The sequence below is a fragment of the Rhea americana genome, unplaced genomic scaffold, assembly GCF_003343005.1.
Source record: "Rhea americana isolate MKP2758 unplaced genomic scaffold, rheAme1 scaffold_21, whole genome shotgun sequence".
Taxonomy (NCBI): Eukaryota; Metazoa; Chordata; class Aves; order Rheiformes; family Rheidae; genus Rhea; species Rhea americana.
This window is the reverse complement of record NW_028186258.1, coordinates 1,523,883-1,536,197: the sequence shown is the minus strand read 5'-3', so window position 1 is coordinate 1,536,197 and position 12,315 is coordinate 1,523,883. Positions and strand designations below refer to the sequence as shown.

Genomic DNA, 12,315 nt, shown 5'->3' with positions numbered 1-12,315 from the left:
GCCCCGCTCTGCCCGGCGCGCCGGGAGCCGGGAGCATGGCCAGGAAGGAGCCGCTGCTCAGCGCCCTCAGAGGTGAGCGGGGCCGCGGCGGCCGGCGCTGGCCGGGGAGCGCGAAGGGGAGGCCGAGGGGAAGGGGAGGCCGAGGGGAGCCCGCCGGAGGTGCCCCAGCTGCCCGGGCCCTCGGGGACCCGCATGCCGGCACGGCGCGGTGTGAAACCTCGAGAGGCCTCGTCAAGGGCGCTGGCCCGGTTCGTTCGCCGGCTCTAGAGCCGCCCGGGGATGCTCAGGTGCCCAGCACCGGCGGGCAGAGAGCCAAGGGCTCCTCTGGCGCCCGCTGCCTCCTCCCCAGCGCCGGTTCCTCTCCCAGCGCCCTTGGAAGTGACTCCCGCACCCAGCCCCTCTCTGAAAACCCACGGCTTCCTAACCAAGTAGCCCCACGAGGCCCGGGTTTGCCCCGTGGGGCCGCAGCGGGGCGTCGCGCGGGGCCAAGCGTGACTCAGTGTTTGCGTTTGCGCTGGCCGCACCTGGTACCTTGCTTTGAGGAAGTCCACCCTGAATTTCGCCCCGGGCGAGCGGCCACCTGCGCTTTCTCAGTGGCCAGGGGCTGCCTCCGGCCGCCTGCCGGGGCCCGTGGCGTTGGGGCACGAGGCTCCGGCCCCCCTCCCTGCCCCTTGCTGGAGGCTGCGGGCATGCGGGACCCGCTTCCTTGGCAGGGGGAGGTGTCTGGCTTTGCCGTGCAGATGGCTCCGGCGGGTGTTCCCTGCTCCTCGTGGCCCCGGGGCCAGCCCAGCGTGCCAGGAGGGCCCTGGCCCTTGCTGGCCGGGGTACGTCTCCTCTGGGCTTGCGGCTCTTGGACACCCGCAGCAGCCTCGGCAAATGCCCAGGGAAAGGAGGAGGTGGATGCAGGGATGGAGAAACTCCCTGGGATCTGCTCCCTGGGACCTCTGCCCCGAGGTGGGGAGGCCAATCCAGCTCTCTCCAAGGAGGGTTTTGCTCCTCTTCCCTAACGGCCGGCGATTGACCTTGTCCCCGGCAGAGCTGCTCGGGCGGCCGGGCTTTGAGCAGCGGCTGCTCGCGGCCGGGCTCCTCGTCCCGGGGGGCTGCGTGCTTGGGGAGGGGGGCTGCTTCCTTGCCCACCCCCAGCGGCCGAGGCACCCGATGGTGCTGAGCCTGCCTCCTGCCGCTGGCGTGCCGCAGGCGGCGTGCTGCGGCTCCGGGACGGCAGCGGCCCCTGCACGGACGCCTCACCGCACCTCGCCTCCTTCTGCCAGCTCCTGGAGGCCGTCCTGCGCAAGGGACTGAGACGTGAGCACCCCTGCCCCTGCCCCTACCCCTTCCCCTCGCCCTTCGCGCCCGGCCCTGCCCTGCGCTCGGCAAGGGGCCTCGCGCCCTCTCTCTCCCGCAGAGCCGCTGCTGGGCTTCGGGGGACGCGACTACTGGCACTGGCTGGAGCAGCTCCCGGCCCGGACCGCCGGCAGCGGGTGAGCGGCGCCGGCCCCGAGCCGGGACCGGGCGCCAACGTGGGCGTCCCGCGCGGGCAGCGCCGAGCCGCGGCAGCCCGCCGGGCCCGGGGCGATCCCGGCCGCACGGCACCCCGGAGCGGGGACGGACAAGCGCCCGTCAGCGGCGGCGAAGGGAAGGGTTCCTCTCCCCGCTTTTCCTCTCCCTGCGTAGCCCGACCGCCCTGTCCATCGGCGTGGAGAAAGCCGGTGCCTGCGTGAAAGTGCTGACGGCGCAGGGCCGAGGCCGGTACTTCCTGCGCTTGGCTCTCGACGGGAAGCTCCTGGCGGCGGCCGTGCAGCAGCTCGCGGGGACGCCCCGGCTCCTGGAGGTGCGGCGGGCTCTCGCGGGGGCCAGCGCGGGGCCGGCTCCACGGCCCCCGCGAGGAGAGCGGAGACGGGGCTGGGGGCCGGGGCTTCTGCCCGAGCGGAGGTGCCGCTCCCACGAGCGGGCTTCAGCGTCTCCAGGGCTTTGAGCAGAAAGCAGCGGTTACCGCGTCGCTGTCTCTGCCGCGGGCACGGTCTGAGACGTGTGTGCAAGCAGCTATCCATGGTACGACATAAACCAAAACGGTGACTTAACTGTGGCTTTTCGCTGCGTTTCAGTTTTACGATCCTGCCACCTCCATCCTCGGCAATGAAGAGCTCATGGGTAAGACCAAGTCTTCTTCCGAAGTTCAGTAGTGTCTCCCAGAAACCAAGCAGAGCTGGGACAGGGGAGGGTTTGCTCTGGGTCTGAAAGCCAAACCCTAGCAGGGCTGCAGGGTTTTCCTCCTGGATCCATACCGAAATGGGCACTTGGCCACTGTGCCGGGTGTGTGATTTGGGAGAAGCCTGCAGAGTCTTCCCTGGGAATCGGGTTTTTACGAGGGCAAAGGCCCAGCACAACACCGCTGGTCTGGCTGCGTTCGTACCAGCAGGTGCATCTGGCGGTGCTGGTGGCAGGGCCATCCGCAGCTGTCCCTTGTCCCCAAGGGCCACCATGGAGCTTCAGCGTGGGGAGCCAGCTGCTGGCACACGTGCCCTCCACGGGCATGGTCCTTGCCCATCGTCATCTCACTCAGCTATGTGGTCCATGCGACTCTTGTTGTTAAATCCAGCCCAAAGAGTCTCATTTGGACCTAAACCACCCTGGAGCAAATTTCCCGTGTGTTACGGCGCTGTGCTAGCACAGGGGAGGAAGCAAAACAGTCTGATGGAATTTTTTTAAGCCAAACTAAGTGCTAAAATGTAAATACGCTGCTGCCGTGATGGAAAAGGAGATGTAAATATTTAAACACAGGATCAATCTCCGGTTGGTTTGCTATCATGGGATTATCAAGGGAAATTTGCTTCTTGAGTGTCTTCTGTGCTATTTCTTTTTAACGAGGATGCTGACCGCAGCAGTCCAGCGCGCGAGCGGAGCCCCTCGCAGCCCGAACCCCAGGCGTCGGGCCCACGCGCGCGGTCCGGTCCGGGCGGGCTGCCGGCTCGGTGAGCGTCTGCATCGCCTTTGATGCGCTGGGTAGCTCTGTCTGGAGCCCTGCTCCTCGGGGGACCGCAACAGGGTGAAAGCTCTTAATCTTTTGATTATGATAAATAACTCCGTGTTAAAATTGTACCTAGAAGGCTTATAAATCACCCCAGGCTCTCAGTGCATGACCGGATTACAAATATCCTTCGGTATAATTGCAGCATTAGCGCGGGAGAGGGCAGGCAGCCTTGCGTTTAACAGGGCAAATGGAGAGAAAGTTACGTGTCAGCAGCGTCTGCCATGAGCCTTGTTCCCAGCCCCGTTCCGCGAGCGCTGACCGTGCCGGCAGAGTCCCCCCGGGGACTGCGCCCCGAGGTCTCATTAGTTACGCTGAAAATCGCTTTGATTATTTGGACCTCTCCCGCGTCGCCGCGACTTGGGTCCTACGGCGCGCGTGGCTCGGAGCCAGGCAGTAACGTCGGCTCTCGGGCCCCGTCCCGCTTCCTCCCTCCCAGAGCCGTTCCTCTCGCTGATGCTGGTGCTGACAGAGATGAATTTCTCCCTGGATCTGCAGGTGGGGTGATAAATCGGCCCGGGTGGCAGCTCTGCTGGGGCTCTGCGGGTCCCTGCGGAGCCGCCCGCGCGGAGCCCCCGTTCCCTTCCTCGCGGGGGGCGACTGCGATGCCCCTTTGCTTGCAGAACTGCAGTTTCTTGGATGAGAGCTGGCTGCTGCCGGTAAGACGCCGTCCCGCCTGCCGGCGCGCCAGCGGAGCGGGAGCCAGGGTGGGCTCCGTCCTTCCGCCGCCTCGGCCGGCCCTCGCCGAACGCTTGAATTAGTTAGGACGAGAACGGATGGTTTCGGAGAGGTCGCCCAGCGGCTCGTGGGCAGCGGCGGAGCCGCCTCTGCTGCCGGCGCAGGGTCCGGCCCCGCCGCCAGGAGCAGCCCCTGGCACCGCTCCCGGGGTGGGGGGGACCGAACGAGCGAGCAGGGCCGGGGTCTAAGCCGCCGACACGCCGCGAGGCTTCCTGTGCCGCTTTCCCCCTTTTTGCTGGAAAGCCCCGTTTTTGGGGGCTTCGTTCTCGCTTCGGCTCCGCCAAATATCTGTGCTTTTCTTCCGCAAAGAGGTCGCGGGCGGCAGGGATGCCCAAATGTCTTTAAAAAAAGTGAACACCCCCTCTCTTTTGCCCTCGAATAGTTAAAAAGAAACCCTAAAACGCAACCCTAAAGCTCGGGAAGGCTGCGGGGCGTGCGGCGGGGGAGAGGGGCCCAGTTTCGCAGCGATTCTCCAGCCGCTCCTGCAGCGCCGGGCTGGGGTGGGGGGTCCCCGGGCCCCCTCCCCGTCCCTGGCCGTGCCGGGGACGGAGCGGGCGCCGCTCGTCCGGGGGCCGCTGCCGGAGGCCGCTCCGGGCGGCTGCTCTCTTCCAGGTGTGCGTCGTGTACGAGACGGTCCCGTGCCGGGCGCTGGGGCTGGTGCTCAGGTAGGAGCCCTGCGGAGACGGAGACGTTTCCCGATGCCTGTTCCCCCCCCCCCCAACCCCGCCGCCGCCCCGAGGCTGAGCCGGGGCTCGGGCGCTCCGCTCCCAGGTACGTGGGCGGACGCGTCCTTGTCGCCGAGGTGCTGCCCGAGAGCCAGGCGGAGCTGGACGAGGTGGTGCTGGCCGGCGACGTCCTCGACGAGATCAACGGCCGCTCGCTGAGGAACGCGTGCGGCGGGCAGGTGGGCGGGCGCGGGGGGACGGGCGCCTTCCTCCCCTCGGCGTCTTCCTCCCCTCGGCGCCTTCCTCCCCTCGGCGCCTTCCTCCCCTCGGCGCCTTCCTCCCCTCGGCGCCTTCCTCCCCTCGGCGTCTTCCTCTCCCGCGGCCCAGGCTGGCGCAGCGCTGCAGAAGCTGAAGGGCCAGCCGCTGAGCTTGCGCCTGCTGCGGTGGCGGTGGCACGACGGAGGGGTCTTCGCGCCCCTGCTGCCCTACCTGAAGGTGCTGAAGGAGAAAGATCCCGGCTTCCAGCTCCAGCACGGCCCCCGGCGCGCGGCGCGGCGGGACCCGCGGCGGCTGCAGGGCGGCAGGTAGGGCCGGCGCCGGCCGCGGGTCCCGGCGTCGGGGCAGCCCCGGGTCCCCGCAGTGCTGCTTCGCCCCCTCCGTTCGGGGCTGCGGGGTCAAAGCGGGGGGCCGGGGGGTGGCGGCAGGTCCTGACCGTCGCCCCCAGCGCGGAGCGGGAGGACGCCCGGGGCCCTCGCGCTGACGCCCTGAGCCCTCTCTCCCCAGGCTGCTCTATAAGCTGCGGTACCTGGGCCGGACCGGCGTCGGGAAGGTGAGCGCACGGGGCAGGGACGTGCCCGGGGCTCTCCTGGGCTCCTCTTTGCGTGCTCGTGGGTTATCGCCTCTTCCCCGCTCCGTTTCCAGGCCGGTGGCAAGGAGGTGCTGGAGCAGGGCATCCCCGCCGTGCTGCGGAGGAGGTTGCCAGCACGGGTGAGCGGTGGGGACGCACGGAGAGGGGCTGCGGCTCCCTGGGGCTGGTGACGGGGGCGGAGGGCTGTACAAAAGCTGAGAAATAAGTGAGCGATTGGGTCCGAGGAGCCCGGGCGGAACAGACCTGGGTGCGCTTGCGCGTGGGCACAGACGGAGGGCAGGGGGCAAAGGGAGGGAAACCGAAACCTGCCTGAAAGGAAAATCCACCCCAACTGCATTTGTGATGAGTTTTACACCACCTGAGCTCGGTGCCGCTGTGCAGTGAGCTCTGGTGGTCGAACAGCAGCATCGGGCATACCTCGGTCAGAGAATTGCAGGGAAATATTTACTCTGCCCGGTGAGATATATATATATTTTTTACATATATTTCTTTTCTTACTGGCTCCAGATTTGTTCGCCCTGGCTGAGTATCTGACACCCCTCGCCCTTGTGATTTTTCTGTTTAGAAGCATCGTTGCAGGCAGAATAGGAAAGTACATTATGGGAAATAAATAAATAAAAGCCCAACGTGCAGAAAAGCAGTGAAAAAGCAAGAGGAGGCTGGACCGGGGTCCCAAAACACTTTTGGGTTCAGGTCACTGTTGCTTGAGCCTTCGTGTGGTCATTCACAAAAAGGTTCAAACACGACGATGCCGGGTGCTGACCGAAGGGGCGGCCCAGAGCGGGGCGCAGCTCCGAACCGGGGGCCGGGAGCTCTCCGGAGGGAGAGGACCCGAGAGGACGCGGTTGCCTCCCTGGCGTCCTCGGCCATCCCCAACCCGGCTGCCTCGGAGCAGGACCTGGCCACGGCGCTGTCACGTCGTGGAGCCCCGATGCTGGCGGATCCTTGTAAGGGAGGCCAGCGACTGTTTTCACTCCACCCCTTTCTGATGCTTTTTAACCCAAATCTGAAGCACAGAGAATTCGGTCTGTTAATGTGCAGTCCCCTAACTCCCCTTTCCATCTGTGCATTTCGCCATGAGCATCAGGAAACGCCTTGAAAAACTGTATTTCAGATGAGATTCATTACCTTTGCTCTCAAATAATCTTTCTCCTTTGAGTATTTTATTAAAAATAAAGCTTAAAAGCTGCAATGATTGGGGCTTTCATGATTTAATTTTTCTTTTTCCCCATTCAGGAGGTTTTGTTTGATGTGAAGGAAACAGAAGTTCTCATACAGGAGAAGGCTTCTTCCAAGGTTAGAGTGTGATGCCTGAGGTCAGCCAAAACCGTCGCAGCCAGGCTGGGACCGCGGCTGTTCGGGTGGCCGCAGTGTGCGGGGTGGTGGAAGAAGGGGTCAGGCAGGTTTGTAACCCACGAGGACCGTTTGAAGGTGCTTTCCTGAGCCAAGCGTTGTCAGAAAATCCCCACGGGATGCGTGGCTGAGGTAACACTGTACCTGCTGCTCCCTAACAGATGCTTAAGGGAGCAGCTGAGCAGGTGCTCTTGCAGCGACACTGACCCAGCGAGACGTGTGGTCCGGTGCCGAACGGCCGAGTGACCTGCAGAATCAGCACCGTCAGACCTCCCTTTTGCTCGTTTCTGGCTTGCATGTAGCTCACTGAGCTTTGGGTTCGCATAGCAGTAGGGGGAAGAGGCCTGTTCTGGTTTTCTACACGTGGTCGGTCCGCTCGTTGCGAAGTTGGTTTCCCCCTCCTCCAGCAGCTGCGCTTCACCCCTGTCCAAAATTCAGTGGCAGCAGCAGCTCCAGGGATGAACCGGGTCCACAGCTGGGCCCACCGCAGCCTTGCCCTAACGCGCGCTCCCGCCGCTTCCCTGCGTAGGTCCTGTTCCGCTACGTGTATCCAGAGATCTCCTGCGTGGGACGCTGCCTGGGCAGCAGCAACTTATTTGCCTTCTGCATTGCGTAAGTGTGGCTTTGGGCTGCTCCTGGCCGGGGTGCCCAGGCACGGGACCGTGCGGCTACCGCGTGTGCATTCGTGCACGAGCTGAAACAGGTGTCAAGGAAACGGAAGTGCAGTGGCAAGAAGCAGATGCTGCGTTTAGCAGGGGCGAGTTGCCGGCCTGTTTTGTGTGACGCAGAGCTGACCCCACCGGTGGGGCTCATGAGAAGATCGCTCACCCACGGCAGCGTCTGAATGACCTGCCTGCTCACCGCCTCGGCGGGCTCTGAGCTGGATGTGGCCCGACTGGCCCTCAAACGTGTTGCCAGCGAAGATTTAGGCCAACACACGGTATGATACGTGTAGCAGGGTTGAGATTCGACTTGAGATTTGAGCGCGATGGGTCTTAGAAAACCTGAAGTCCATCCAGATGAGCTGCGCTGCTGCTTATGTGATTACAGGACACTGCTAAGACGCTGCCTGGCTGTCAGTGTCGCTGCTAAGTACTGGATTTCTTTTTGCCTGCTAATGTATGTGTTTCCATATTTAGCGTTTCCCCGGAGAGCCCTGAAGGGAGCACATTTGACTGTCTAGTGTTTGAATCGAATTCTGAGCAAGAATGTGAAGAAATTATCAAGAGAATTGGTAAGGGAACATTTTATTTCTTCAGCTATAATTACAGTAGAAGTGTGGAACACCAAGAATTGCTGTTCCATTTTATCCATTCTACCACATGCAAGATGTAACAATTTTTTTGTTAGGCTTATTAAGATATTAAGATGAATAGCTATTTAGATACTTTTTTTTCTTTTTTTTTTTAAGAGTCACTAGACAATGATGTTATTTTAAGAAACAGCTTCTAGGCATAACCAAGTGTTTCATTGTTTCCACTAACTGCTTGGAGGAAACTTTGTTTTCTAGGGATGTTATTTTAAAACATGCTTTTTCCACCAGTCTAGCCTGGGAATGTAATTATTTTAAACCAAACCAACTATTAACACGTTCCATCACTTGGAAGTCCTATGTTTAACTTGCCTAAATACAATTTTGGGCCATGTTTCCTAAATGATATGCCCGCTCTGATTTCTGGTGGGCTAACAGGCGTTGCTGCCGGATGCCTCCTTGACAGGTTGTACCTGTCACAGCTGGACATACCTGCCTTTAGTATATTTTGAGACCTGCAGCTGGGAAGTGCTGAGCTGCACCTTGTGGTTCCAGTGACGCTGGCTGAGCCACTCATTTCTTTGCGGTGCCTTTGAGGTATCCAGGTGTTATCCACATTTTACAGATAGTGCAGAGGTACTAAGCAACTTGTAGAAGCCTGTGCAGGAAGGATGTTTTGGAGCAGAGATGTGAAACCAGTTCTCAGGTGTGTCAGATGAAGTGCTAAGATGGTAATAGCATCATCTTTGCATAACTTTGATCTAGCCCTTTAAACCAATTAATTTACTATTTAGATGCAATGAACTCTTTTTCCTCTATGGGTTTATAAGTGAGAAAACATGTTTAAAAATGATTCAAGGTTTGGGCTTTAAACATACTTTTAGTAGCTATGTGGCAGATGTGATGATAATATTAATATGGTGTTGTATTTATTTCAAGTACCTCTGGGAGCAGAGTAGGAAAGAGTGTTGAGGCAATTGTGGAAGAGTGAGTGGTGATAAGTGCTTGTTTCTCCAGCTGCAGGATTTAAACACACTGAGTGGTTTGTCTGATAAGGGAGAGCAGTGGCTCTAGCTGTGAGCTTCCCCTCAGCACTCTGGTGAACCAGCCCTGTTCACAGCCCAGCCTTAGTCTGAAACACGGGAGATCCGGACAGCGGCCGTCTTGGAGTAAGATGCAGGTTCCGCCTCTTATGAACTGGTATTTTTAAACTGTCAGGACACTGTTGTGGAAGGAAGTGCTTTAAATGCATCCTGCCTTAAAGACTTACACAGAAGGCCAATGTTGACTTACTGTTGTCCACTCTCCTTTTTGCAAACTACTGCTTTTTCATTTTTTCCAGGGAGCTTTAATTTCATCGAAATAAATCAAAATGGACTAATTTCAGCTACTTTCCCCTGCTACTTCTGTTCCAACTTTAGCCTTGCTAGCATATCCTGTTTTTCAAGGACTGATGATAGCTAGCCTATTCAATTACCTGTATTTCAAGTGTAGTCTGAGCAGCTTTCCTTTACCTCAGCTGAATTACGTAAGGCTGTTCCCAGAGGCACTATTAAGAAAACCAGAGCTGTGTTAGCAGAAAGCCTGAAGGAGTATTCCAAAGTGAAGGTTTAAATATAATCCTGTTCAGTCAAAAAAAGCTTAGTTAAGAAATGAGAATCTTACTGAAAGCCAAGTCAACCTCTCCACTTTGCTTAGGAGCCTGTACGCTTTCAGGTTGTATAATTAGTGCACACCATCTTGTACTGCTAGTACACGATTAAAACCAAGTTAATACAATACCCACAGTGTTCAGTTCCCACAGGAACATAGGCCATACAGAGGAGTTTCAGACCAGCAGCTACACACATACTGCCTAAGCACCTGAGGTTTCCTCACAGCGTAGACTTAATCAGAGTAAAAGCCAGTGCCTTCATTTCATGCAGGACAGTCAAAACAGTTCAGCTGAACTTCCCCCTTATAAGGAAGGGGGAGTGGGAAGAAGATAAAAGCCACCCACCACCACAACTTAGTTCCACCTCTCTATGCCCAGCCCTAAAAAGCAATTAATCTTAAAAACACACCAGCCTAGGCCTGTCAAAAGTATCCCTCCTCTTCTTCCACAGCTGTACTGTAGTGTTCAGCTCTGTTCTTACTGGCCTAGTTTGAGATGACTCAAACTAAGGAAACACTACTACAGAGTCACAGTAGTTCTCCATTTTGTAGGCAGCAAAGTTGCCACAGAAGCATTCCAGCATTAGCATCTACTGCTAACATACTGGAGCAGAAGGAATAAGCTTCTTCAAGCCCATACAAACCAAATGACAAAGACTCCTCACATGTGAATGTAAAACATTTAATTTAAAAATGTTGACACTACAATATATAAAATAGCTATTATAAATGCACATAGTGTATTCTATAGCTGCCAGGTTTACGTTTTTAGGAAACTGTAAGTTACACTGTGGTTAAGACTTGTAGTTTCACCCTCTGAAAAAAGTCCACATTTGATCACAGTGATGTATGGTCAGACTAACAGCCCCAATTGTTAAACACTTGGATCAAGTCATAACCAGTTTTATTGCAAAAGGACCCTGTACACATTTATATCAATTCTAGTACCTTACAAGTTTAGCTACCCAACAAGTCATTAACATACAGAAACATGCATGAGAAGCAAGAAAGATCACCCATCCCTTCTGCATATTAGCAACTTGTCACTCCTGAGCAACAAGGCTCACATCACTGAGGTTTATGTGAACAGTCACTTTTAGCATTCATCCTGAGTGAAAGATGGAATGACTTAAGTACAAATGCAACATATTATAAACAATTTCTTACAAAAAAAGTCACAAATTAAAACCAAAGTATTTTACAGAATTTACTACAAAACACCATAAAAACAGCCTTCACTTAAGCCCTCTCCCCCCGTATCCTGCGAGCCAACTGGATATCTTTGGGCATGATGGTGACTCTCTTGGCATGGATGGCGCACAGGTTTGTGTCTTCAAACAGACCCACCAGATATGCTTCACTGGCCTCCTGTTTCAAGAGGACAAGAAGAAACGTCATTAGCAACCCTCAGCAAAGCGCACTCCCTGCCGCGAGCATCAAGGCCCAGCAGGCTGGCAGCAATACCTGCAGTGCACCGATGGCCGCACTCTGGAACCTCAAGTCTGTTTTGAAATCCTGGGCGATTTCCCTGACCAGCCGCTGGAAGGGCAGCTTGCGGATCAGCAGCTCCGTGGACTTCTGGTAACGGCGGATCTCGCGGAGGGCCACGGTGCCCGGCCTGGGAGGAGGAAGCGGCGTGAGCCAGGCTGGGGGCGGCACCGGGCAGGGCCGGGCTGGGCCAGGCCAGGCCGTCCCGGCGGCCTTACCTGTAGCGATGAGGCTTCTTAACGCCACCGGTAGAGGGGGCGCTTTTCCGGGCCGCCTTCGTGGCCAGCTGCTTGCGCGGAGCCTTCCCCCCGGTGGACTTGCGGGCGGTCTGCTTTGTACGGGCCATTTTTCTTTACTCACCTACGGGGACAGGCAAGCGTGACACAGGGCCCAGCTCTCCCGACTCGCGCGGCAGCACGACTACCAGGCCCGGCCCAGCGATAAGAATCCGGATCCCTTCCCCCACCGCAATCCCCTCAAGCCCCAGAGGCGGCAGATGCCGGCTGGCTGCCCCCCTCCCCCGTCGTCGAGACGGGCAGGTGGCCAGTGGCCTCCCCCGGGAGGAGGAGGAGTCACGGCCCCCCCACACCCCCGCTCCGCGTCGTGTGGAGCGGCCCAGCCGCTCCCCAGCCCAGGGGAAGTGGACTGAGTCACGCCGCCTCCTCTTCCTCTAAGGCAGCCCCGAAGCGGGGGGGGGAGGGGGAGCAGTCGCGACTCCAGGCACGTAGGCAAGGCCTGGCCTGCCCGCTAAGGGGGAAAAGGAGTCGGCCAAGGCCCGCGTAGCGCTGCCGCCCACTGCCGATCGCGCCCGGCGTCCGCGACTCACCTTTCAGAGAAGAAGGAAGCGCTGGTGCCGGTATCCGAGCACACCGAAGCCTGCGCCGCTCCTGCCACAACCTGCTCCACTGCCAGCCACCCCCTCACTGCGCCCTCCCCGCCGCGGGGACCCGCGTTTTATAGCGGGGGCGGCACACGGCGCGGTGACCTCACAATGCCTGGAAACAGCGCGCCGTTCCATTGGCCGGGACCTCCGCCGGCGCTGTGCCGTCATAAGACACAAAGGCCGTGCTCCCGTTTCTCGGCGCTGATTGGGCACATGTCCGGCCGCTGATTGGTTGTTAAAGTAGCCGCCTGATTGGGCACTGTGAGGCGAGAAGAAGCCAATCAGCGGCGGGCGGGAGCTCTGCGCGCTGATTGGACGAAAAGGGGCACGGTTTGGATCCTACCCTTTGTTGCAAAGCTCCACAATGGGAAGTCAATAGGAGCGGGG

At 58.5% G+C, this 12,315-nt stretch overlaps 2 protein-coding genes across 2 annotated transcripts; one reads left to right on the top strand and one right to left on the bottom strand.

Moving 5' to 3' along the window:
* Positions 1-6: 6 nt before the first annotated feature.
* LOC146595973 (uncharacterized) lies at positions 7-9,290 on the top strand. Its single transcript, XM_085304499.1, has 16 exons — positions 7-72; positions 1,198-1,305; positions 1,406-1,481; positions 1,675-1,831; positions 2,106-2,151; positions 3,468-3,526; positions 3,652-3,687; positions 4,379-4,431; positions 4,538-4,670; positions 4,819-5,015; positions 5,215-5,260; positions 5,353-5,418; positions 6,536-6,595; positions 7,182-7,264; positions 7,792-7,886; positions 8,922-9,290. The coding sequence occupies exons 1-16, from the start codon at positions 36-38 to the stop codon at positions 8,954-8,956; spliced, it is 1,287 nt and encodes a 428-aa protein (XP_085160625.1). The 5' UTR covers positions 7-35; the 3' UTR covers positions 8,957-9,290.
* Positions 9,291-10,223: 933 nt separating this feature from the next.
* H3-3B (H3.3 histone B) lies at positions 10,224-11,996 on the bottom strand. Its single transcript, XM_085304501.1, has 4 exons — positions 11,872-11,996; positions 11,264-11,405; positions 11,022-11,175; positions 10,224-10,925 (listed from the first exon to the last, which is right to left on the bottom strand). The coding sequence occupies exons 2-4, from the start codon at positions 11,389-11,391 to the stop codon at positions 10,797-10,799; spliced, it is 411 nt and encodes a 136-aa protein (XP_085160627.1). The 5' UTR covers positions 11,392-11,405; positions 11,872-11,996; the 3' UTR covers positions 10,224-10,796.
* Between the last annotated feature and the right edge of the window lie 319 nt (positions 11,997-12,315).